Source organism: Oncorhynchus mykiss, chromosome 29, assembly GCF_057628025.1.
Source record: "Oncorhynchus mykiss isolate SJ-2025 chromosome 29, ASM5762802v1, whole genome shotgun sequence".
NCBI lineage: Eukaryota > Metazoa > Chordata > Actinopteri > Salmoniformes > Salmonidae > Oncorhynchus > Oncorhynchus mykiss.
This window is the reverse complement of record NC_143050.1, coordinates 17,932,960-17,960,110: the sequence shown is the minus strand read 5'-3', so window position 1 is coordinate 17,960,110 and position 27,151 is coordinate 17,932,960. Positions and strand designations below refer to the sequence as shown.

At 40.9% G+C, this 27,151-nt stretch overlaps 1 protein-coding gene across 1 annotated transcript in view; it reads left to right on the top strand.

Moving 5' to 3' along the window:
- The window catches only part of LOC110510009 (sodium/potassium/calcium exchanger 3), a 36,856-nt gene extending 10,857 nt beyond the window's left edge, over positions 1 to 25,999 (top strand). Inside the window, exons 3-17 of the mRNA XM_036967571.2 lie at positions 3,460 to 3,536; positions 3,792 to 3,866; positions 4,510 to 4,594; positions 4,925 to 5,028; positions 5,237 to 5,311; positions 5,497 to 5,522; positions 18,232 to 18,285; positions 18,390 to 18,532; positions 18,717 to 18,883; positions 18,993 to 19,236; positions 20,369 to 20,535; positions 20,656 to 20,770; positions 20,892 to 21,004; positions 21,086 to 21,151; positions 22,870 to 25,999. Coding sequence (XP_036823466.2) covers positions 3,460 to 3,536; positions 3,792 to 3,866; positions 4,510 to 4,594; positions 4,925 to 5,028; positions 5,237 to 5,311; positions 5,497 to 5,522; positions 18,232 to 18,285; positions 18,390 to 18,532; positions 18,717 to 18,883; positions 18,993 to 19,236; positions 20,369 to 20,535; positions 20,656 to 20,770; positions 20,892 to 21,004; positions 21,086 to 21,151; positions 22,870 to 22,980 — 1,622 coding nt within the window. The 3' untranslated portion in view covers positions 22,981 to 25,999. The remainder of the gene's footprint in view (positions 1 to 3,459; positions 3,537 to 3,791; positions 3,867 to 4,509; positions 4,595 to 4,924; positions 5,029 to 5,236; positions 5,312 to 5,496; positions 5,523 to 18,231; positions 18,286 to 18,389; positions 18,533 to 18,716; positions 18,884 to 18,992; positions 19,237 to 20,368; positions 20,536 to 20,655; positions 20,771 to 20,891; positions 21,005 to 21,085; positions 21,152 to 22,869) is intronic.
- The last annotated feature ends 1,152 nt before the right edge of the window (positions 26,000 to 27,151 follow it).

Genomic DNA, 27,151 nt, shown 5'->3' with positions numbered 1-27,151 from the left:
ATTAAACACACACTCAAGCATACTTATGGGTTCGCACACACGCAGGAACACACACATATTACATCACATGTCCATTTTGAACCCTTCTCTAGTTACTTGATTGAATAAGCAATGAAATTAAATAAGATCAAGCCCATTCACATTGTGAATAATGATAAGATCTAGTGTCTCAGAGAGAGATCTATGCAGGTTTGCATTTATTGTCATGAATCTTGCCCTTGAGGCAGCTCTGCAGAGGGGTTACTAGCTGTCATAGTCACTAAGTCACAAAATATGATTTAAACCTAACCCTAACCTTAACCACACTGCTAACCCTAATGCCTAACCCTAATGCCTAACCCTAACCTTAACCACACTGCTAACCCTAATGCCTAACCCTAACCTTAACCACACTGCTAACCCTAATGCCTAACCCTAACCTTAACCACACTGCTAACCCTAATGCCTAACCCTAACCTTAACCACACTGCTAACCCTAATGCCTAACCCTAACCTTAACCACACTGCTAACCCTAATGCCTAACCCTAACCTTAACCACACTGCTAACCCTAATGCCTAACCCTAACCTTAACCACACTGCTAACCCTAACTTTAAATGAAGATCAAGACCATGAATTTCTACGATAATATAGCCATTTTTGCAGAAATCTCTCAGTTTTACCTCAAGCGTAAGATTAATGACAATAAATGTCACCCGGTGAGATTTATAGGAGACCAGACACACAGAGATGTAACACTAGTAGATGTAATAAGAGGGTGCGTGGTGCAGAAACACGTGAATGCTGCTACAACTCCACGCCCTCGCCCCGCCCCCCAGGCTGTGTATTTCATGGGAGCTGATTATGTCCTATGTTCAGTATTGGAAGCCAAGCTCAGATATAGTAAATCATCTTATGGCTAGTCTAGTCAATCAGCAGTCCTGTGACAAAAGCCTAGTAAAGGGAACGGAGGATGAGCATCCTCACAAATACAATTCCTAGCCAACACTGTCTCGTATGCTTTCGCTCTCTCAGACCTCTCCTGAGGGTTGGCAAGGAAAAATACATATTTTTAGAAATTTCTCTCCAGAGCTGCCTGTCATTTCTCTTTTTTTCATATTTCATAAGCCAATACCATGGTAAACACCCATTCCCCTCCCTCCCCCTTTCTCACCATTCGCTCAGCCGTCATTGGCTTACCACCGCCGCCCGTCAACAAACCACAGTCCCCAGGGAGAGGGTCTCCATGGCAACTGCTTTCACCGAAGCAACCCATCAAAACGTTCATCTGAGACGCGTGTTTCAGCACGGCATTTACATAGACACGTTCAACTGGGGCCTTGTGTATTGGGGCTACATGTCCTGGGGACCTGGGGAAGGATCCAGATCTGACCTGCTTTCCAAAACACAGTTATAGGATAAGGAAAACAGAAAATGATAATAATACCACAACTACAGCACAGATGTCCTCACACTGATAAGATGCAGATGTGTACCCACGTTCTTTAGTGAGATGCTGCCTCACTCTTTCTTATGATAATCTGACAGAAAGTTGACATGCTAAACTGGGATGGTTTAGTGAACAGGTCCTGCCCCAGTGCAACAGCTGGCCAGAAAATAAAATAAGCTCCTTTCCCCACAGTTCTCTGGGAGGTGGAAGTACAAGCCGAGCAGAGGCAGAGAGAGGGACCCTCACCCTCTGAGGCTCAGATTCAGAATGTTGATTACATCGCTAGATGTACATTAGATAACCATATGTTGTACACATACACAATATAGAAGGGCATTGTATAGAAGCACACTGTCATCATACAAACCTCTAGACCATATGGCATCCTCTCCTCTCTGCCTCACACTACAGATTCAAGGATCAAAATCGAATAGCCTTGATCACATGAGAGGTGTGCTCTTCTAATCTACAGGGAGAAGCTTCAGAATGGCATGCTGTCATAGAATCACAGCACAGCTGATGGCGTGTAGTGGGCATACTGTGTAGTATATGTCATGAAGCCTATGTTTGGTAGTGTGTGTCATACATCATGTGATGTGTAGCATGTATATTATAGGAAGTGTGTTTGGTGTAGAATGAGTCGTGCAGCATGCGTCAGACAGCGTGCATTGTGGGACTGGCTGTATAAGCTACCCAGGGCTGCCTGTCTCAGAGCAGCAGGTCTATTAATAGGTTTGGGCTCCCCAGTTGTTAAAGTTCATTTTCCCCTGCGTCTGAGTACTGATTTAGCAGCAGTGCCCTGTGCTCTCTAGGCTGCAGCCTCCTCTCCTCTGCTCGTCGCGCTGGGGGGAACCGAGGGGAAGCTTTCACTAACACTCTCACATACGCCTGAGGACTGGAGGAGCAGGAACCAGCTGTTCCACACACCTCCTCATCAGAGCTCTGCTCCTCTGCTCCTCTCTCTCTACACGGCCCAGGGGGGCAGAATCTGCTAGCCTGTACAGGTGTCTGGCTGCGTGGAGGGAGCAATTCCATAAGAGATCAGTTATTAGGCTGCTGTGTGTCAGGCTGCTGTGTGTCAGCCTGCTGTGTGTCAGGCTGCTGTGTGTCAGGCTGCTGTGTGTCAGGCTGCTGTGTGTTAGGCTGCTGTGTGTCAGGCGGATAAGTATGATTTCTTGGAGTCTGAGCCAGATCCTGACGCTTAGCTGCAGCAATTCCTTTCGGACCGTGGAGGAACAAACCTTCAAGGTGCCTCCTTCAGCTATATACTGTCAAAGACTCCAGTTACCCAAGTCATAGACTTTGTTTTTACACTGCTGCTACTCGCTGTTTATTATCTATGCATAGTCAATTTACCCCTATGACTAACCTGTACCCCCACACATTGACTCGGGTACCGGTGCCCCCTGTATATAGCCTCATTATTGTTATTTTATTGTGTTACTTTTGGGATTTTTTACTTTAGTTTATTTGGTAAATATTTTCTTTACTATATTTTCTTAAAACTGCATTGTTGGTTAAGGGCTTGTAAGTAAGCATTTCACGGTAAAGTCGAAAACTGTTGTATTCGGCACGTGACAAATACAATTTAATTTGATATAGCATTGTATTCCTTCAGAAAGGATTGGACCTGGAAAGCAATTTGGTGAAATTGTCATTCATTCTTCCAGAAGGCCTGCTGTGTTATTACGATGCGTGTATCTGTCCTTTATCATAAGAAGGATGATGATACAGGGACAGGAAAGCCATGTCATTACAAACCAATGTGGCAGTTTGATGACGCTGTTCTGCTTTTGGTCTTGAGCGGCATGTCATCCATTTCGTCAGATTAGCGCAAGACTCTGATTTCCTTCCCCCTCTGCTGTTGTTGTTGACTATCCTTTTCCACCTCCATTCCCCCCCCCCCTCTCTCTCTCTCGTCTCTCGACTATCCTTTTCCACCTCCATTCTCTCTCCCCCCCCCCTCTCTCTCTCGACAGAGAGAGGTAGGATCTGTGTCTAACTGTGTTGTACTGTTCTCTCTCCCTGAGCCATCCATGAGTTTCCAGAAGACATCTTCACCAAGGAGGAGCTGAAAGGAGGAGCAGTGCTGTTACATGTGCTGTGTGTGAGTGTCCCATAACACACAACGCAGAAAACACACCTGTTTAACACACCTCACAAAACAACCATGATACCACGATACTGCAGTTTTGCAGCCACACCCTTAGTGCAATTCCATCTGTTCAGATGTTTCATAATATAATTTATCTGCCAATCATAGTGAAGTACACCTGCCTAAATGAACTGAATAACTTAAACACTTCCTTATCACATCCTTACAGATTGTATCTCTATTTTCATCTCTCGCTGTATCTTTTAGGCTATCTACATGTTCTATGCTCTTGCTATTGTCTGTGATGACTACTTTGTCCCTTCCCTGGAGAAAATATCAGAGGTGAGAAAACCAACAACACCAATTAACGTACAGGATACAGGAAGGTACAGGATACAGGAAGGTACAGGATACAGGAAGGTACAGAATACAGGGAGGTACAGGATACAGGGAGGTACAGGATACAGGAAGGTACAGGATACAGGGAGGTACAGGATACAGGGAGGTACAGGATACAGGGAGGTACAGGATACAGGGAGGTACAGGATACAGGGAGGTACAGGATACAGGGAGGTACAGGATACAGGAAGGTACAGGATACAGGAAGGTACAGGATACAGGGAGGTACAGGATACAGGGAGGTACCGGATACAGGAAGGTACAGGATACAGGAAGGTACAGGATACAGGGAGGTACAGGATACAGGGAGGTACAGGATACAGGGAGGTACAGGATACAGGGAGGTACAGGATACAGGGAGGTACAGGATACAGGAAGGTACAGGATACAGGAAGAAGGAGGCACCATGTGCTGCTTTTTATCACTACATTATTACTACTTTTAGTTGACACATTTAAAATATAAACTTTGTGCAAGACAGGCTGAAGAGGATTTCTGTTATCATGTATTTCTACAAAGACATAGTGCTTCTTGATCATGTATTATGATTGTGTGAGAATGTTCCCCTTGTCTCTGTCCCTGTCAGAACCTGCAGCTCAGTGAGGATGTGGCAGGGGCAACCTTCATGGCTGCAGGAAGCTCAGCACCAGAGCTCTTCACGTCTCTCATTGGTCAGTTCTTAATCACTCTGTATTTCACCTCATATTTCCTGATATCAGTGGCCAATATTGTGTCAATGAACACTATACATTATGCCCAACACTGACTGATACAAATGGCCCATAACTTTCACCATCTTGCCATGGATCTTCAAACCATCCAAATGAACATGTTTGTGTATCATGTAATGCCACACATATCCATATGATGTCAGCAGAGTCAATATGAATTGTCTTTCATTCTACATCAACGTATAGAACACATTGAGATAACCGTTGGTTTCATCCACTAAAATGTAATTGTCACCTACAGCCCCTCCCACACCTCTCTTTTCATCTCAGGTGTGTTCATCACTAAAGGAGACGTGGGGGTCGGCACCATCGTGGGCTCAGCGGTCTTCAACATCCTGATCATCATTGGTGTTTGTGGCATCTTTGCGGGCCAGGTACAGACCTGCCAAAGACTACACACCTTATGGTCTTAACAGTGTAGCTAGCTATGGCTGAAGAGCTCATAAATACATGGAAACTTATTTTAGAAATTATTCTACACTTGCACTGGCTGAGTGAACCTGAGGACTTCATCTTGATTTAGCTGTGTGTTGGTTGTCTGTTAGTGGAATCTCTCTCTGTGTGGCTCCTCCCCCTCTGCAGACGGTGGTTCTGACGTGGTGGTCTCTGTTCAGGGACTCCACCTACTACATCTTCTCTGTGCTGGCTCTCATCCTGGTGAGCCAGACAAGGGAGGGAGGAGGGGAAATTAAGACCACACAATCAAATGCATTTAGAGATCAGTATATAGTAGCTTACTTGTGCTCTACAATTACAGTGCTGTATAATCTGCCTGTACATAGTGAAATGATGGCATGAAATGCAGCTGTGACTATTTTAATGTGTTAACTTTCTCTTTGTAGGTTATATACGATGCAAAAGTTGTCTGGTGAGTTTTATCATGATTAATGCTGCCAAAGGTCTCAATGTTACACGTCAGAATTGTAAAAGTACAGTAAAATAGCAGTTTGCAGGTTTTAGGTGGTAGTTGAACTGTTTACTGGTTCTAGGTGGTAGTTGAACTGTGTATTTCTCTGATTCAACAGTTTACTGGTTTTAGGTTGTAGTTGAACTGTTTATTGGTTTTAAGTGGTAGTTGAACTGTTTATTGGTTTTAGGTGGTAGTTGAACTGTGTATTTCTCTGATTGAGCTGTTTACTGGTTTTAGGTTGTAGTTGAGCTGTTTACTGGTTTTAGGTGGTAGTTGAACTGTGTATTTCTCTGATTGAGCTGTTTATTGGTTTTAGGTGGTAGTTGAACTGTTTACTGGTTTTAGGTGGTAGTTGAACGGTGTATTTCTCTGATTGAGCTGTTTACTGGTTTTAAGTGGTAGTTGAACTGTTTACTGGTTTTAGGTGGTAGTTGAACTGTGTATTTCTCTGATTGAGCTGTTTACTGGTTTTAGGTGGTAGTTGAACTGTTTACTGGTTTTAGGTGGTAGTTGAACTGTGTATTTCTCTGATTGAGCTGTTTACTGGTTTTAGGTGGTAGTTGAACTGTTTACTGGTTCTAGGTGGTAGTTGAACTGTTTACTGGTTTTAGGTGGTAGTTGAACGGTGTATTTCTCTGATTGAAATGTTTACTGGTTTTAGGTGGTAGTTGAACGGTGTATTTCTCTGATTGAGCTGTTTACTGGTTTTAGGTGGTAGTTGAACTGTGTATTTCTCTGATTGCAATGTTTACTGGTTTTAGGTGGTAGTTGAACTGTTTACTGGTTTTAGGTGGTAGTTGAACTGTGTATTTCTCTGATTGAGCTGTTTACTGGTTTTAGGTGGTAGTTGAACTGTGTATTTCTCTGATTGAGCTGTTTACTGGTTTTAGGTGGTAGTTGAACTGTTTACTGGTTCTAGGTGGTAGTTGAACTGTTTACTGGTTTTAGGTGGTAGTTGAACGGTGTATTTCTCTGATTGAAATGTTTACTGGTTTTAGGTGGTAGTTGAACGGTGTATTTCTCTGATTGAGCTGTTTACTGGTTTTAGGTGGTAGTTGAACTGTTTACTGGTTTTAGGTGGTAGTTGAACGGTGTATTTCTCTGATTGAAATGTTTACTGGTTTTAGGTGGTAGTTGAACTGTGTATTTCTCTGATTGCAATGTTTACTGGTTTTAGGTGGTAGTTGAACTGTTTACTGGTTTTAGGTGGTAGTTGAACTGTGTATTTCTCTGATTGAGCTGTTTACTGGTTTTAGGTGGTAGTTGAACTGTGTATTTCTCTGATTGAGCTGTTTACTGGTTTTAGGTGGTAGTTGAACTGTTTACTGGTTCTAGGTGGTAGTTGAACTGTTTACTGGTTTTAGGTGGTAGTTGAACGGTGTATTTCTCTGATTGAAATGTTTACTGGTTTTAGGTGGTAGTTGAACGGTGTATTTCTCTGATTGAAATGTTTACTGGTTTTAGGTGGTAGTTGAGCGGTGTATTTCTCTGATTGAAATGTTTACTGGTTTTAGGTGGTAGTTGAACGGTGTATTTCTCTGATTGAGCTGTTTACTGGTTTTAGGTGGTAGTTGAACGGTGTATTTCTCTGATTGAAATGTTTACTGGTTTTAGGTGGTAGTTGAACTGTTTACTGGTTTTAGGTGGTAGTTGAACGGTGTATTTCTCTGATTGAAATGTTTACTGGTTTTAGGTGGTAGTTGAACTGTTTACTGGTATTAAGTGGTAGTTGAACTGTTTATTGGTTTTAGGTGGTAGTTGAACTGTGTATTTCTCTGATTGCAATGTTTACTGGTTTTAGGTGGTAGTTGAACTGTTTACTGGTTTTAGGTGGTAGTTGAACGGTGTATTTCTCTGATTGAAATGTTTACTGGTTTTAGGTGGTAGTTGAACTGTTTACTGGTATTAAGTGGTAGTTGAACTGTTTATTGGTTTTAGGTGGTAGTTGAACTGTGTATTTCTCTGATTGAGCTGTTTACTGGTTTTAGGTTGTAGTTGAGCTGTTTACTGGTTGTAGGTGGTAGTTGAACTGTGTATTTCTCTGATTGAGCTGTTTACTGGTTTTAGGTGGTAGTTGAACTGTTTACTCGTTTTAGGTGGTAGTTGAACGGTGTATTTCTCTGATTGAGCTGTTTACTGGTTTTAAGTGGTAGTTGAACTGTTTACTGGTTTTAGGTGGTAGTTGAACTGTGTATTTCTCTGATTGAGCTGTTTACTGGTTTTAGGTGTTAGTTGAACTGTTTACTGGTTTTAGGTGGTAGTTGAACTGTGTATTTCTCTGATTGAGCTGTTTACTGGTTTTAGGTGGTAGTTGAACTGTTTACTGGTTCTAGGTGGTAGTTGAACTGTTTACTGGTTTTAGGTGGTAGTTGAACGGTGAATTTCTCTGATTGAAATGTTTACTGGTTTTAGGTGGTAGTTGAACGGTGTATTTCTCTGATTGAGCTGTTTACTGGTTTTAGGTGGTAGTTGAACGGTGTATTTCTCTGATTGAAATGTTTACTGGTTTTAGGTGGTAGTTGAACTGTTTACTGGTTTTAGGTGGTAGTTGAACTGTGTATTTCTCTAATTGAGCTGTTTACTGGTTTTAGGTGGTAGTTGAACTGTGTATTTCTCTGATTGAGCTGTTTACTGGTTTTAGGTGGTAGTTGAACGGTGTATTTCTCTGATTGAAATGTTTACTGGTTTTAGATGGTAGTTGAACTGTTTACTGGTTTTAGGTGGTAGTTGAACTGTGTATTTCTCTGATTGAGCTATTTACTGGTTTTAGGTGGTAGTTGAACGGTGTATTTCTCTGATTGAAATGTTTACTGGTTTTAGGTGGTAGTTGAACTGTTTACTGGTTTTAGGTGGTAGTTGAACTGTGTATTTCTCTGATTGAACTGTTTACTGGTTTTAGGTGGTAGTTGAACTGTGTATTTCTCTGATTGAAATGTTTACTGGTTTTAGGTGGTAGTTGAACTGTGTATTTCTCTGATTGAATTGTTTACTGGTTTTAGGTGGTAGTTGAACCGTGTATTTCTCTGATTGAACTGTTTACTGGTTTTAGGTGGTAGTTGAACTGTGTATTTCTCTGATTGAACTGTTTACTGGTTTTAAGTGGTAGTTGAAATGTTTACTGGTTTTAGGTGGTAGTTGAACTGTTTACTGGTATTAAGTGGTAGTTGAACTGTTTATTGGTTTTAGGTGGTAGTTGAACTGTGTATTTCTCTGATTGAGCTGTTTACTGGTTTTAGGTTGTAGTTGAGCTGTTTACTGGTTGTAGGTGGTAGTTGAACTGTGTATTTCTCTGATTGAGCTGTTTACTGGTTTTAGGTGGTAGTTGAACTGTTTACTGGTTTTAGGTGGTAGTTGAACGGTGTATTTCTCTGATTGAGCTGTTTACTGGTTTTAAGTGGTAGTTGAACTGTTTACTGGTTTTAGGTGGTAGTTGAACTGTGTATTTCTCTGATTGAGCTGTTTACTGGTTTTAGGTGTTAGTTGAACTGTTTACTGGTTTTAGGTGGTAGTTGAACTGTGTATTTCTCTGATTGAGCTGTTTACTGGTTTTAGGTGGTAGTTGAACTGTTTACTGGTTCTAGGTGGTAGTTGAACTGTTTACTGGTTTTAGGTGGTAGTTGAACGGTGTATTTCTCTGATTGAAATGTTTACTGGTTTTAGGTGGTAGTTGAACGGTGTATTTCTCTGATTGAGCTGTTTACTGGTTTTAGGTGGTAGTTGAACGGTGTATTTCTCTGATTGAAATGTTTACTGGTTTTAGGTGGTAGTTGAACTGTTTACTGGTTTTAGGTGGTTGTTGAACTGTGTATTTCTCTGATTGAGCTGTTTACTGGTTTTAGGTGGTAGTTGAACTGTGTATTTCTCTGATTGAGCTGTTTACTGGTTTTAGGTGTTAGTTGAACTGTTTACTGGTTCTAGGTGGTAGTTGAACTGTTTACTGGTTTTAGGTGGTAGTTGAACGGTGTATTTCTCTGATTGAAATGTTTACTGGTTTTAGGTGGTAGTTGAACTGTTTACTGGTTTTAGGTGGTAGTTGAACGGTGTATTTCTCTGATTGAGCTGTTTACTGGTTTTAAGTGGTAGTTGAACTGTTTACTGGTTTTAGGTGGTAGTTGAACTGTGTATTTCTCTGATTGAGCTGTTTACTGGTTTTAGGTGTTAGTTGAACTGTTTACTGGTTTTAGGTGGTAGTTGAACTGTGTATTTCTCTGATTGAGCTGTTTACTGGTTTTAGGTGGTAGTTGAACTGTTTACTGGTTCTAGGTGGTAGTTGAACTGTTTACTGGTTTTAGGTGGTAGTTGAACGGTGAATTTCTCTGATTGAAATGTTTACTGGTTTTAGGTGGTAGTTGAACGGTGTATTTCTCTGATTGAGCTGTTTACTGGTTTTAGGTGGTAGTTGAACGGTGTATTTCTCTGATTGAAATGTTTACTGGTTTTAGGTGGTAGTTGAACTGTTTACTGGTTTTAGGTGGTAGTTGAACTGTGTATTTCTCTAATTGAGCTGTTTACTGGTTTTAGGTGGTAGTTGAACTGTGTATTTCTCTGATTGAGCTGTTTACTGGTTTTAGGTGGTAGTTGAACGGTGTATTTCTCTGATTGAAATGTTTACTGGTTTTAGATGGTAGTTGAACTGTTTACTGGTTTTAGGTGGTAGTTGAACTGTGTATTTCTCTGATTGAGCTATTTACTGGTTTTAGGTGGTAGTTGAACGGTGTATTTCTCTGATTGAAATGTTTACTGGTTTTAGGTGGTAGTTGAACTGTTTACTGGTTTTAGGTGGTAGTTGAACTGTGTATTTCTCTGATTGAACTGTTTACTGGTTTTAGGTGGTAGTTGAACTGTGTATTTCTCTGATTGAAATGTTTACTGGTTTTAGGTGGTAGTTGAACTGTGTATTTCTCTGATTGAATTGTTTACTGGTTTTAGGTGGTAGTTGAACCGTGTATTTCTCTGATTGAACTGTTTACTGGTTTTAGGTGGTAGTTGAACTGTGTATTTCTCTGATTGAACTGTTTACTGGTTTTAAGTGGTAGTTGAAATGTTTACTGGTTTTAGGTGGTAGTTGAACTGTTTACTGGTATTAAGTGGTAGTTGAACTGTTTATTGGTTTTAGGTGGTAGTTGAACTGTGTATTTCTCTGATTGAGCTGTTTACTGGTTTTAGGTTGTAGTTGAGCTGTTTACTGGTTGTAGGTGGTAGTTGAACTGTGTATTTCTCTGATTGAGCTGTTTACTGGTTTTAGGTGGTAGTTGAACTGTTTACTGGTTTTAGGTGGTAGTTGAACGGTGTATTTCTCTGATTGAGCTGTTTACTGGTTTTAAGTGGTAGTTGAACTGTTTACTGGTTTTAGGTGGTAGTTGAACTGTGTATTTCTCTGATTGAGCTGTTTACTGGTTTTAGGTGTTAGTTGAACTGTTTACTGGTTTTAGGTGGTAGTTGAACTGTGTATTTCTCTGATTGAGCTGTTTACTGGTTTTAGGTGGTAGTTGAACTGTTTACTGGTTCTAGGTGGTAGTTGAACTGTTTACTGGTTTTAGGTGGTAGTTGAACGGTGTATTTCTCTGATTGAAATGTTTACTGGTTTTAGGTGGTAGTTGAACGGTGTATTTCTCTGATTGAGCTGTTTACTGGTTTTAGGTGGTAGTTGAACGGTGTATTTCTCTGATTGAAATGTTTACTGGTTTTAGGTGGTAGTTGAACTGTTTACTGGTTTTAGGTGGTTGTTGAACTGTGTATTTCTCTGATTGAGCTGTTTACTGGTTTTAGGTGGTAGTTGAACTGTGTATTTCTCTGATTGAGCTGTTTACTGGTTTTAGGTGTTAGTTGAACTGTTTACTGGTTCTAGGTGGTAGTTGAACTGTTTACTGGTTTTAGGTGGTAGTTGAACGGTGTATTTCTCTGATTGAAATGTTTACTGGTTTTAGGTGGTAGTTGAACTGTTTACTGGTTTTAGGTGGTAGTTGAACTGTGTATTTCTCTGATTGAGCTGTTTACTGGTTTTAGGTGGTAGTTGAACGGTGTATTTCTCTGATTGAAATGTTTACTGGTTTTAGATGGTAGTTGAACTGTTTACTGGTTTTAGGTGGTAGTTGAACTGTGTATTTCTCTGATTGAGCTATTTACTGGTTTTAGGTGGTAGTTGAACGGTGTATTTCTCTGATTGAAATGTTTACTGGTTTTAGGTGGTAGTTGAACTGTTTACTGGTTTTAGGTGGTAGTTGAACTGTGTATTTCTCTGATTGAACTGTTTACTGGTTTTAGGTGGTAGTTGAACTGTGTATTTCTCTGATTGAAATGTTTACTGGTTTTAGGTGGTAGTTGAACTGTGTATTTCTCTGATTGAATTGTTTACTGGTTTTAGGTGGTAGTTGAACCGTGTATTTCTCTGATTGAACTGTTTACTGGTTTTAGGTGGTAGTTGAACCGTGTATTTCTCTGATTGAACTGTTTACTGGTTTTAAGTGGTAGTTGAACTGTTTACTGGTTCTAGGTGGTAGTTGAACTGTTTATTTCTCTGATTGAAATGTTTACTGGTTTTAAGTGGTAGTTGAAATGTTTACTGGTTTTAAGTGGTAGTTGAACTGTTTATTGGTTTAAGTGGTAGTTGAATTGTTTACTGGTTTTAGGTGGTAGTTGAACTGTGTATTTCTCTGATTTAACTGTTTACTGGTTTTAAGTGGTAGTTGAACTGTTTACTGGTTTTAGGTGGTAGTTGAACTGTTTACTGGTTTTAGGTGGTAGTTGAACTGTTTACTGGTTCTAGGTGGTAGTTGAATTGTTTACTGGTTTTAGGTGGTAGTTGAACTGTGTATTTCTCTGATTGAGCTGTTTACTGGTTTTAGGTGGTAGTTGAACTGTTTACTGGTTTTAGGTGGTAGTTGAACTGTGTATTTATCTGATTGAACTGTTTACTGGTTTTAAGTGGTAGTTGAACTGTTTACTGGTTTTAGGTGGTAGTTGAACTGTTTACTGGTTCTAGGTGGTAGTTGAATTGTTTACTGGTTTTAGGTGGTAGTTGAACTGTGTATTTCTCTGATTTAATTGTTTACTGGTTTTAGGTGGTAGTTGAACTGTGTATTTCTCTGATTGAACTGTTTACTGGTTCTAGGTGGTAGTTGAATTGTTTACTGGTTTTAGGTGGTAGTTGAACCGTGTATTTCTCTGATTTAATTGTTTACTGGTTTTAGGTGGTAGTTGAACTGTGTATTTCTCTGATTGAACTGTTTACTGGTTTTAAGTGGTAGTTGAAATGTTTACTGGTTTTAGGTGGTAGTTGAACTGTTTACTGGTATTAAGTGGTAGTTGAACTGTTTATTGGTTTTAGGTGGTAGTTGAACTGTGTATTTCTCTGATTGAGCTGTTTACTGGTTTTAAGTTGTAGTTGAGCTGTTTACTGGTTGTAGGTGGTAGTTGAACTGTGTATTTCTCTGATTGAGCTGTTTACTGGTTTTAGGTGGTAGTTGAACTGTTTACTGGTTTTAGGTGGTAGTTGAACGGTGTATTTCTCTGATTGAGCTGTTTACTGGTTTTAAGTGGTAGTTGAACTGTTTACTGGTTTTAGGTGGTAGTTGAACTGTGTATTTCTCTGATTGAGCTGTTTACTGGTTTTAGGTGTTAGTTGAACTGTTTACTGGTTTTAGGTGGTAGTTGAACTGTGTATTTCTCTGATTGAGCTGTTTACTGGTTTTAGGTGGTAGTTGAACTGTTTACTGGTTCTAGGTGGTAGTTGAACTGTTTACTGGTTTTAGGTGGTAGTTGAACGGTGTATTTCTCTGATTGAAATGTTTACTGGTTTTAGGTGGTAGTTGAACGGTGTATTTCTCTGATTGAGCTGTTTACTGGTTTTAGGTGGTAGTTGAACGGTGTATTTCTCTGATTGAAATGTTTACTGGTTTTAGGTGGTAGTTGAACTGTTTACTGGTTTTAGGTGGTTGTTGAACTGTGTATTTCTCTGATTGAGCTGTTTACTGGTTTTAGGTGGTAGTTGAACTGTGTATTTCTCTGATTGAGCTGTTTACTGGTTTTAGGTGTTAGTTGAACTGTTTACTGGTTCTAGGTGGTAGTTGAACTGTTTACTGGTTTTAGGTGGTAGTTGAACGGTGTATTTCTCTGATTGAAATGTTTACTGGTTTTAGGTGGTAGTTGAACTGTTTACTGGTTTTAGGTGGTAGTTGAACTGTGTATTTCTCTGATTGAGCTGTTTACTGGTTTTAGGTGGTAGTTGAACGGTGTATTTCTCTGATTGAAATGTTTACTGGTTTTAGATGGTAGTTGAACTGTTTACTGGTTTTAGGTGGTAGTTGAACCGTGTATTTCTCTGATTGAACTGTTTACTGGTTTTAGGTGGTAGTTGAACCGTGTATTTCTCTGATTGAACTGTTTACTGGTTTTAAGTGGTAGTTGAACTGTTTACTGGTTCTAGGTGGTAGTTGAACTGTTTATTTCTCTGATTGAAATGTTTACTGGTTTTAAGTGGTAGTTGAAATGTTTACTGGTTTTAAGTGGTAGTTGAACTGTTTATTGGTTTAAGTGGTAGTTGAATTGTTTACTGGTTTTAGGTGGTAGTTGAACTGTGTATTTCTCTGATTTAACTGTTTACTGGTTTTAAGTGGTAGTTGAACTGTTTACTGGTTTTAGGTGGTAGTTGAACTGTTTACTGGTTTTAGGTGGTAGTTGAACTGTTTACTGGTTCTAGGTGGTAGTTGAATTGTTTACTGGTTTTAGGTGGTAGTTGAACTGTGTATTTCTCTGATTGAGCTGTTTACTGGTTTTAGGTGGTAGTTGAACTGTTTACTGGTTTTAGGTGGTAGTTGAACTGTGTATTTATCTGATTGAACTGTTTACTGGTTTTAAGTGGTAGTTGAACTGTTTACTGGTTTTAGGTGGTAGTTGAACTGTTTACTGGTTCTAGGTGGTAGTTGAATTGTTTACTGGTTTTAGGTGGTAGTTGAACTGTGTATTTCTCTGATTTAATTGTTTACTGGTTTTAGGTGGTAGTTGAACTGTGTATTTCTCTGATTGAACTGTTTACTGGTTCTAGGTGGTAGTTGAATTGTTTACTGGTTTTAGGTGGTAGTTGAACCGTGTATTTCTCTGATTTAATTGTTTACTGGTTTTAGGTGGTAGTTGAACTGTGTATTTCTCTGATTGAACTGTTTACTGGTTTTAAGTGGTAGTTGAAATGTTTACTGGTTTTAGGTGGTAGTTGAACTGTTTACTGGTATTAAGTGGTAGTTGAACTGTTTATTGGTTTTAGGTGGTAGTTGAACTGTGTATTTCTCTGATTGAGCTGTTTACTGGTTTTAGGTTGTAGTTGAGCTGTTTACTGGTTGTAGGTGGTAGTTGAACTGTGTATTTCTCTGATTGAGCTGTTTACTGGTTTTAGGTGGTAGTTGAACTGTTTACTGGTTTTAGGTGGTAGTTGAACGGTGTATTTCTCTGATTGAGCTGTTTACTGGTTTTAAGTGGTAGTTGAACTGTTTACTGGTTTTAGGTGGTAGTTGAACTGTGTATTTCTCTGATTGAGCTGTTTACTGGTTTTAGGTGTTAGTTGAACTGTTTACTGGTTTTAGGTGGTAGTTGAACTGTGTATTTCTCTGATTGAGCTGTTTACTGGTTTTAGGTGGTAGTTGAACTGTTTACTGGTTCTAGGTGGTAGTTGAACTGTTTACTGGTTTTAGGTGGTAGTTGAACGGTGTATTTCTCTGATTGAAATGTTTACTGGTTTTAGGTGGTAGTTGAACGGTGTATTTCTCTGATTGAGCTGTTTACTGGTTTTAGGTGGTAGTTGAACGGTGTATTTCTCTGATTGAAATGTTTACTGGTTTTAGGTGGTAGTTGAACTGTTTACTGGTTTTAGGTGGTTGTTGAACTGTGTATTTCTCTGATTGAGCTGTTTACTGGTTTTAGGTGGTAGTTGAACTGTGTATTTCTCTGATTGAGCTGTTTACTGGTTTTAGGTGTTAGTTGAACTGTTTACTGGTTCTAGGTGGTAGTTGAACTGTTTACTGGTTTTAGGTGGTAGTTGAACGGTGTATTTCTCTGATTGAAATGTTTACTGGTTTTAGGTGGTAGTTGAACTGTTTACTGGTTTTAGGTGGTAGTTGAACTGTGTATTTCTCTGATTGAGCTGTTTACTGGTTTTAGGTGGTAGTTGAACGGTGTATTTCTCTGATTGAAATGTTTACTGGTTTTAGATGGTAGTTGAACTGTTTACTGGTTTTAGGTGGTAGTTGAACTGTGTATTTCTCTGATTGAGCTATTTACTGGTTTTAGGTGGTAGTTGAACGGTGTATTTCTCTGATTGAAATGTTTACTGGTTTTAGGTGGTAGTTGAACTGTTTACTGGTTTTAGGTGGTAGTTGAACTGTGTATTTCTCTGATTGAACTGTTTACTGGTTTTAGGTGGTAGTTGAACTGTGTATTTCTCTGATTGAAATGTTTACTGGTTTTAGGTGGTAGTTGAACTGTGTATTTCTCTGATTGAATTGTTTACTGGTTTTAGGTGGTAGTTGAACCGTGTATTTCTCTGATTGAACTGTTTACTGGTTTTAGGTGGTAGTTGAACCGTGTATTTCTCTGATTGAACTGTTTACTGGTTCTAGGTGGTAGTTGAACTGTTTATTTCTCTGATTGAAATGTTTACTGGTTTTAAGTGGTAGTTGAAATGTTTACTGGTTTTAAGTGGTAGTTGAACTGTTTATTGGTTTAAGTGGTAGTTGAATTGTTTACTGGTTTTAGGTGGTAGTTGAACTGTGTATTTCTCTGATTTAACTGTTTACTGGTTTTAAGTGGTAGTTGAACTGTTTACTGGTTTTAGGTGGTAGTTGAACTGTTTACTGGTTCTAGGTGGTAGTTGAATTGTTTACTGGTTTTAGGTGGTAGTTGAACTGTGTATTTCTCTGATTGAGCTGTTTACTGGTTTTAGGTGGTAGTTGAACTGTTTACTGGTTTTAGGTGGTAGTTGAACTGTGTATTTATCTGATTGAACTGTTTACTGGTTTTAAGTGGTAGTTGAACTGTTTACTGGTTTTAGGTGGTAGTTGAACTGTTTACTGGTTCTAGGTGGTAGTTGAATTGTTTACTGGTTTTAGGTGGTAGTTGAACTGTGTATTTCTCTGAATGAACTGTTTACTGGTTTTAGGTGGTAGTTGAACTGTGTATTTCTCTGATTGAACTGTTTACTGGTTTTAAGTGGTAGTTGAAATGTTTACTGTTTTTTAGTGGTAGTTGAACTGTTTATTGGTTTAAGTGGTAGTTGAATTGTTTACTGGTTTTAGGTTGTAGTTGAGCTGTTTACTGGTTTTAGGTGGTAGTTGAACTGTGTATTTCTCTGATTGAACTGTTTACTGGTTTTAAGTGGTAGTTGAACTGTTTACTGGTTTTAGGTGGTAGTTGAACTGTTTACTGGTTCTAGGTGGTAGTTGAATTGTTTACTGGTTTTAGGTGGTAGTTGAACTGTGTATTTCTCTGATTGAGCTCTTTACTGGTTTTAGGTGGTAGTTGAACTGTGTATTTCTCTGATTGAACTGTTTACTGGTTTTAAGTGGTAGTTGAACTGTTTACTGGTTTTAGGTGGTAGTTGAACTGTTTACTGGTTTTAGGTGGTAGTTGAACTGTGTATTTCTCTGATTGAACTGTTTACTGGTTTTAGGTGGTAGTTGAACTGTTTACTGGTTTTAGGTGGTAGTTGAACTGTTTATTGGTTTAAGGTTGTAGTTGAACGGTGTATTTCTCTGATTGAACTGTTTACTGGTTTTAGGTGGTAGTTGAACTGTGTATTTCTCTGATTGAACTGTTTACTGGTTTTAGGTGGTAGTTGAACTGTGTATTTCTCTGATTGAACTGTTTACTGGTTTTAAGTGGTAGTTGAACTGTTTACTGGTTTTAGGGGGTAGTTGAACTGTGTATTTCTCTGATTGAGCTGTTTACTGGTTTTAGGTGGTAGTTGAACTGTGTATTTCTCTGATTGAACTGTTTACTGGTTTTAAGTGGTAGTTGAACTGTTTACTGGTTCTAGGTGGTAGTTGAACTGTGTATTTCTCTGATTGAACTGTTTACTGGTTTTAGGTGGTAGTTGAACTGTTTACTGGTTTTAGGTGGTAGTTGAACTCTGTATTTCTCTGATTGAACTGTTTACTGGTTTTAGGTGGTAGTTGAACTGTTTACTGGTTTTAGGTGGTAGTTGAACTGTTTACTGGTTTTAGGTGGTAGTTGAAATGTTTACTGGTTTTAAGTGGTAGTTGAACTGTTTACTGGTTCTAGGTGGTAGTTGAACTGTGTATTTCTCTGATTGAACTGTTTACTGGTTTTAGGTGGTAGTTGAACTGTTTACTGGTTTTAGGTGGTAGTTGAACTGTGTATTTCTCTGATTGAACTGTTTACTGGTTTTAAGTGGTAGTTGAACTGTTTACTGGTTTTAGGGGGTAGTTGAACTGTGTATTTCTCTGATTGAGCTGTTTACTGGTTTTAGGTGGTAGTTGAACTGTGTATTTCTCTGATTGAACTGTTTACTGGTTTTAAGTGGTAGTTGAACTGTTTACTGGTTTTAGGTGGTAGTTGAGCCGTGTATTTCTCTGATTGAGCTGTTTACTGGTTTTAGGTTGTAGTTGAACTGTTTACTGGTTTTAGGTGGTAGTTGAGCCGTGTATTTCTCTGATTGTAGGTGGGAGGCCGTGCTCCTAATGACCATGTATGGAGTTTACATTCTTATCATGAAGTGAGTATGCTGAAACACCTCTCACAAGAGTCCTCAATCCACAGAGCATGTAGCTAGTGTCTGCTTGTGCTGTTTCTCATATGACAGCTGTTTTGTGGTTTCAGGTTCAACTCCCAGATCAGGGGATGTGTGCAACGTCGGTTTGGGGGCCCGGGTCAGTGCTGCCTTGTCAGTGAGGGACTCAGAGACGAGGAGATGGCAGAGGACGGACTCACCTGTAACACCAACATGGTGCTGCTCAGGAAAGGTCTGTCTGGATTGGAGCTCCTTTCAGCTCTCACTGTCTGAGTGTTAGAAGCTGTGGCTGTTATTGATTTGTTGTTACATTACAAGTCTCACAGTGCATTATAACAACATCATAAGGCATTATACCTGCCTGTTGGCTTTAGGTAAAGTGTTACCCCTCTTCCCATCCCTCCCTCACCTTGCAGGACAACCCCAGGGTCAGGAGTCTCCTCCGGTGGTGATGGTGGACGAGCTCCTGATCCTCAACCCCCACCAGCTGTCCTTCTCCGAGGCCGGCCTGCGCATAATGATCAGCCCCCACTTCTCCCCTCGCACCAGGCTCACCATGGCAGGCCGTGTGCTCATCAGTGAGGTATTGGACTCAGACTGGAGGAACATCAACAAGGGGCTACATTAGCCACTATGGAGAACTAATGTGCACTCTCACTCTCTCTCACATTCTCTCTCGCTTTCTTACACAGAGACAGAGGCTGATCAGGAGTCCCAACAGCCAACTGGACGGGGAGGCCAGCCCAGCGGCAGGGGGCACCCCTCTGAAGGGGTTGGGCTCTGGAGGTCTGGAGAATGGGGGCAGTGTGGAGAAGCAGACCCCTGACGGGGCCAGGGTAGGAGATGCAGGGGGGGAGAAGCCAGGAGCGGAGGGCTGTCATGCTGAGGAAGAGGAGGATGATGATGATGGGCCATTCAGGCCTCTGCATTGGCCAGGTGATATAACAAAATCTGAAAATACTCTGGATACATTCAGTAACATTATAAAATGTGGGGTAGGTGCAACGTAAGACAAAACCAATTACAAGGTTTTGAAGTATCTCTAAGTGGCCACTCGCCTCTCCAAAGTGTGCACAGTTCCAACGCAATTTCAATGCACTATGACTATAAGGTGCTTTTTTTTAAAGCTTTCCTAGCTGTGAGAAACTAGAGCAAGCACACTTATAGTAGTTGAATTTGGAACACAACCCTGCATCCCCGCCATCACACAATTACGGTTGTTGTTTTACGCAATCCAAAAACGATCCATTATAAATCGCAACCTGGGTCAGGTGGGCATGATTTGAAAGCATGTTCTATTGACAACATGACTTAGTTATGAAATATGATCTTGTTAGGCTTGTGTTAGGCTTTCACAAGGCCTAACAAAACAGATGGTAATTTTGGTGCTCATAGAGAGGAGTCATGAGTGCAGTCAGGTGCGTGTGCAACGGTACATTTCCTTCAACATACTGTTCAGAAAAACCACGGGTATGACGCCGTGTCATCTTGTAACATCAAACATAGTGATCATAAACGTTGACACGGTATTTGACATGAGTTTTAGGATTTGAAAATGTGCACATTTATTGAAAAAGTACACATTTGGACTCGCAGGTGTTTGGATTGCTTTTCTGGCATCAACGCGGAATTTATTGTAATCCTCAATGCCTCATCTCTCAAAGTACATTGAGTCATCTTAATATACAGCATTTCCCTCACTTAGACAACAAAAAATGTGTCAAAGTTGCCCAATTAGCGGAAGGGATGGGAGCCACTTCTTGTCGTGCGCGGTGCTCAAGTTCAGAACAGCTGTCAGTCAAAACCAATACAGAGCTGTGAAGCACAGAGCCAGACTTCTGACATCATGTATAACAAGTTACTGTACAGTCACTGCTTTCCAATTTTAGCGCTTATTAGTGCCCAAATCTGCCATTTTAATCCTGTATACGGGTACGAGTGTAAAGGGCTACGGACAATTTCCCTGACGTTCGCTGAAATTGCATTTGAGGAAAACAAAGTGGGTGTCGGCTCTGGTATGTTCTGGTCTGTGACCGACAGTATTTTGTTGTTCATGTGTGTATGGCAGGGGGTTGCTGTGCGCGGGTCAAGTGGCTGATCTCGTGGCCCCTGGGCCTGCTGCTGTACTGCACTGTGCCTAACTGTGTGTACCCACGCTGGCACCGCTGGTTCATGGTCACCTTCGTGGCCTCCACCCTGTGGATAGCCATCTTCTCTTACCTCATGGTGTGGATGGTAAGGACCCACAGCAGAGCCGTAAGGCCATATTGGATGTTCCAGGAGTTGTAGGATAATATTGAGAGGGTGAGTGTGTGTGGTGTCTCTGTCTCTGATCTAGCTGTGTGTGCCCACCAGGTCACCATCATCAGCTACACACTAGACATCCCAGACTACATCATGGGCATCACCTTCCTGGCAGCGGGCACCAGTGTGCCAGACTGCATGGCCAGCCTCATTGTAGCTCGGCAAGGTACCCGTCATCCTCTCTTTTCAACTTCCTCTCATCTTCAGATTCCTGACCAGCCTCTTGACGTCCTGGTGGTGTAGTGTAGACTGCTTTAGTTTGACTTTACCCCCCCCCCCCTCCTCAGGTATGGGGGACATGGCGGTGTCTAACTCCATTGGCAGTAATATCTTTGACATCCTGTTGGGGCTGGGTTTTCCCTGGGCTCTGCGCACTCTGGTGGTGGACAACGGATCATTGGTGGGTTCATTAAACCTCTCTCTCTATGGACATTTAACAATCATTGACATCTGACCCCTCTCATCCTCCTCTTCCTCACAGGTTTACATCAATAACAAGGGCCTGGTGTATTCTGTCGTCCTGCTGCTGGCCTCTGTCTTCCTCACAGTAAGTGTGTGTGCATGCGTTCCTGTCACCATCAGTTACTGTTTCACTAGACATCTGGTTCTTAGCATCATTTAACCACATAACAGGCCATATGCCACACGCGTATCACAATTCTATTGGTGTTTCACTTTTTACAAGTCTTTTCTTACACACCACAAACACAGTATGATCATAGTTTTACTGGTATTTAAGGTTTTTACAAGATATTTGTTATGGACCACAAGCAGGATGCCGGCAGACAAGACAGAGTATAGTACAGTCTTTCTGGAGCAGGGTGTGGTTCCGGTGTTATGAAACTGATGGTTTGTACCATTGTGGCTACCACAGCTCCAACTAGTTGTCGGGGATTAAAGTTGTTGACAACTGTAGCATTTTTTAGCTAAGAATAACTATAACACCTTTTCCTTACCTATACCTCCATCACCTAACCTGCCACATTAGTTCTCCTAACCTGCCACGTTTGTTATCCTAAACTACCAAGTTAGTTCTCCTAACCTGACACATTAGTTCTCCTAACCTGCCACGTTTGTTCTCCTAACCTACCACGTTAGTTCTCCTAACCTGCCACGTTAGTTCTAACCTACCATGTTAGTTATCCAAACCTGCCACATTAGTTCTCCTAACCTGCCACATTAGTTCTCCTAACCTGCCACATTAGTTATCCTAACCTGCCACATTAGTTCTCCTAACCTGCCACGTTAGTTCTCCTAACCTGTCACATTAGTTATCCTAACCAACCACGTTAGTTCTCCTAACCTGCCACGTTAGTTCTAACCTACCATGTTAGTTATCCAAACCTGCCACATTAGTTCTCCTAACCTGCCACGTTTGTTCTCCTAACCTACCACGTTAGTTCTCCTAACCTGCCACGTTAGTTCTAACCTACCATGTTAGTTATCCAAACCTGCCACATTAGTTCTCCTAACCTGCCACATTAGTTATCCTAACCTGCCACATTAGTTATCCTAACCTGCCACATTAGTTCTCCTAACCTGCCACGTTAGTTCTCCTAACCTGTCACATTAGTTATCCTAACCAACCACGTTAGTTCTCCTAACCTGCCACGTTAGTTCTAACCTACCATGTTAGTTATCCAAACCTGCCACATTAGTTCTCCTAACCTGCCACATTAGTTCTCCTAACCTGCCACATTAGTTATCCTAACCTGTCACATTAGTTCTCCTAACCTGCCACATTAGTTATCCTAACCTGTCACATTAGTTATCCTAACCTGTCACATTAGTTCTCCTAACCTGTCACATTAGTTATCCTAACCTGTCACATTAGTTCTCCTAACCTGCCACATTAGTTCTCCTAACCTGCCACATTAGTTATCCTAACCTGTCACATTAGTTCTCCTAACCTGCCACATTAGTTCTCCTAACCTGTCACATTAGTTATCCTAACCTGTCACATTAGTTCTCCTAACCTGTCACATTAGTTCTCCTAACAAGTCACATTAGTTCTCCTAACCTGCCACATTAGTTCTCCTAACCTGTCACATTAGTTCTCCTAACCTGCTATTTAAACAAACCACCATACCGGTGCTAGACAAGTTCATTGTGTGGCTCCATCTATTACGCAATCACCCAGTCATAGCCAAGCTATTCCTTTCTTTACCTCATGCAACTTTTCTTTCCCATTTCCATTAAACCCCTCTCCATCTGCCCATCCCCTGTTCTCTCTTCACCTCCCCCTCTTCCCTTCTTACCTCCCAGGTCATGAGTGTCCATCTGAACCACTGGAAGCTGGACCGCCGTCTGGGCCTGGGGCTGATATTACTCTATGCCATCTTCCTGCTCTGCTCCATCTTCTTTGGGCAGATGTGAGGCTGACGCTGGGGTCGAAGGTCAACCCTGATTTGCCTTCCTGTCAGCTGCCACGTCCAGGAGTCCTCTGTCTCCCTGACATACTCTGTCCTAAAGCCAAAAAAACCCAGCCTCAGCTACATTGTGCTACAGTTAACATATGATGTTCCACAAACAGGATATCCTTGGGTGACATTGTACACAAATACACACACACGTTTTACTATCCTTGTGGGGACCTACAATTTTCCCTAACCCTAAATAGCCTATGTCCACAAGGGAGAATTTTCCTTGTGGGGATTTCCGGATAGTTAGTTAGTTAGTCAGTCAGTCAGTCAGTCTCTCACACACACGCACACGCACACGCACACGCACACACACACACAAGTTGTGTTCTTCTATCCTTGTGGGGACCTAAAATACATTTCCATTCAAAACACTATTTTCCCTAACTCCTAACCATAAACCACCAACCCCTTACCCTAATTCCAACCTTAATTGTAACCCTAACCATAAATCCTAAACGAGGGACAATTTTCCTTGTTTCACTTGTGGTGACTCTTGGGGATTTTAAGGTCCCCTCAGGGATAGAAGAACCTACTCACACACACACACACACACACACACACACACACACACACACAGCAGTCTTTTCTATAGCACAAACCTTTTTCTTCCGAAGTTTGGTGTTTTAATACGTAGCAACACCTAATGTTCAGCAGTGACCAATGGAAAAATAATACAGTAGACTAATCCTCGTTTCTTGACCGTCCGTTTGGAACGCCCGTGTTTGTTTTCAATGTATGCCCTAGCTGACATGACCTTGTTGTGTGGTGATACAGTGTGTACATTTGTGCAAATGTGTAGCAGTGCTGGAGTACAGTGGAGCATAGAACTGTCAGTAAGGTACTATGAGCGAAGCAATAAGAAAAATGGACGTTGTTTAACGTGTCATAGATGTACAATAGAAGAAGTATTCGTAAGAGATGCAGATTATGTGACTAGAATTTGTAAAGTGACTGACCGAGTTCCTACAAAGAGGATTCATTAATCACGTTTTGCCTCATAACATGTACTGTTACAAACTAAGTAAATAATAGGCTAACGTGAAATGTATGATTTTATCATTTTTAGAAGTGTAATTACTATTGACGACATGTTTCTATGGGTGTCACAACCTTTGATATCATGCGTACGGGTCTGTTGTAATAGTTCACTACGTTTAGGGACGATCAGTGTTTGTATTACTGTACAATGATTATTAGGTCTACAAGACCATACTTTTTACTGTTTCTAAATGTTTACTAAATATTTTACATAGTTTTACAAAAAATGTATGTCAAACAGACTAGATTTGTGGTGTTTTTGATATAAGCACTAAATAATATATTCTTCCCGTGATATTTGTGAGAATATCATATGCTGTAACTGAAAAATGAAGTATATTTTTGTCACTTTGTAAAGTGATACTAAATAAGACTGACACTTCAGATCAGCACAGTCCACCTAAATCTGATGAAAGGAGAATAAGGTTATATTGAATTGTATCACTTTCTAACCCACTTTAAGCCAGCTAAGATCCTTTTTAGCACTGAATCTCCTTGATTTAGTATCTTTATTTATTATTTCCAAGAGATTTCATATATTTCTTTTGTCAAGTGCTTGTGATTACAATACTTAATGGTTTGCTCTGCAAAATAGTATATTCTCAAAAACGTATAGGTATTTATTTACAGCGTGAATATGATTTCCTGAAATACTTCAGATCAGATCAAATGACTCAAACTTTTTGCCAAATGAAAGGATTGCAGAATACATTCTTTATGTGATCGAACTATTGCACTGAACGAAAACATAAATGCAACATGCAACCATTTCAAAGAAAGTACTGAGTTACAGTTTATATAAGGAAATTGAAATAAATTCATTAGGCCCTAATCAATGGATTTCACATGACTGGGCAGGGGCACAGCCATGGGTGGGCCTGGGAGGGCATAGGCCCAACCACTTGGGAGTCTGGCCCACCTACTGAGGAGCATGGCCCAGCCAATCAGTATATGCTTTTCCCCACAAAAGAGCTTTATTACAGACAGGAGTACTCCTCAGTTTCATCAGCTGTCTGGGTGGCTGGTCTCAGACGATCCTACAGGTGAAGAAGCCGGATGTGGAGGTCCTGGGCTGGCATGGTTACACGTGCTCTGCGGTTGTGAGGCCGGTTGGATGTACTGCCAAATTCTCTAAAACAACGATGGAGGTGGCATATGGTAGAGAAATTAACATTAAATGCTCTGGTGGACATTCCTGCAGTCAGCATGCCAATTGCATGCTGACTGCATCTGTGACATTGTGTTGTGTGACAAAACTGCACATTTTAGAGTGGCCTTTTATTGTCCCCAGCACAAGGTGCACGTGTGTAATGAGCATGCTGTTTAATCAGCTTCTTGATAGGTGTTAGGTGGATGGATTCTCTTCGCAAAGCAGAAATGCTCACTAATTGGGATGTAATCAAATTTGTTTACAAAATTTGAGAGAAATACAATTTTTGTGCGTATGGAACATTTCTGGGATCTTTCATTTCAGCTCATGAAACATGGGACCAACACTTAAGATGTTGCGTTTATATTTTTGTTCGGTATAGTTCTGCTCTTTGATTTAGAGGAGTAGAGACTGTTGAGTTGTACAGGCTGGTTGCTGGTGCTGCTAAGTGTCCCAGGTTTAGTCACCTGTCGTATGTCCAGGGTAGTCCTTTATTAAGTACCTACTGAGATAGGAAGACCACCAAGGAGTCCCCACTACCAACCAACCAGTCATAAATCCTGCCTCTCTTAGCAGTTCAGGTCAGAGCACCAAATAAAACCCTGATTTAGTTCTCACATGGAAGATCTGTGTTTGAAGTGTGTTGTTCCTCAATGTTTTATTCTGTTAGGTTGGAGCCGCCAGAAATTCCAGCACTGAGATTCGTTACTTTAGACATGATCTCTGATCATTGAGAACTTTTGTATGTTGTTGAGTGCAATAAATAAAATCTGTGCAATAACAATCCATGTCTCTCTCCTTAAGTCACTGTACAACTGTTAAGCTCTGAGAAGTGATGGGTGGGGCCCACTGGGCACAGACAGGAAATCAATGTCTATTCCACGTTGGTTCGACATAATTTCATTGAAATGACGTGGAAACAACGTTGATTCAACCAGGGTGTGCCCAGTGGGAAGACAACAGGGGAAACAGACCCAGTGTCTACCTCTACCTTTCACTGATTCCAGACCTGTCGTTTACTCATTAACCCCTGAGGAGCTGCAGTAAGCTGTTACTAGCCTGTTAGTCTCTCAAAGCAAATACATCCTTCTGATACGAGTCCAGAGGGAGCCATGCAGACAGAAACCCATCTCTGCTTACCATATGCTGCACACACTGCCATCCACTCATGTACAGTACATGCACACATGCTGCAAGTACGTACGCACACACACGTTTCCCATCGGAGTCCTAATGATGAACATATTGGGGACTGAAACCCCCATTTCCTTATCTTCATTTGGATCCACAGATGAGAGGCTGGTAAATTGAAAATAACAAGGTAATTCAGTTTTCCCAGTTATAACAACAGATCCTTTTTACAACATATCCAGTGTGATATGGCATCATCCAATATGATACATTGTTCCTGGTGCTGTCAGGCACCAAACACAGCAGATGAAAGGGTTGTAAAAGTCATTTCATTCTTGTCATTGTACCAGCCCTAATTGTGGATGTTAAACATAACAGCCAATCCATTCCCACTGCGCCAGCACTCTGAGCTCACAACAATATACAACTGTGTGAATATTGTGTTGCAAATCACACGGCAGAAAACAAGTACAGCTAAAATATTAATTAAAAGATGATCTAGGGTTCAGATTTGAAATTCTGAAATACAGACATGTGGAAAGACTGTGTGTGTGTGTGTGCGCATGCGTGTGAATTAGTGAGAACAGAACTATGTAGATGTAACAGTATAGCTTCCGTCCCTCTCCTCGCCCCCTTTTTGACCTCCTCCTTTTCTGCAGCAACCAGTGATCCGGGTCACGGTACCAATGTAATAGTATAGCTTCCATCCCTCTCCTCACCCTACCTGGGCTCGAACCAGGGACCCTCTGCACACATCAACAACAGCCACCCTCGAAGCATCGTTACCCATCGCTCCACAAAAGCC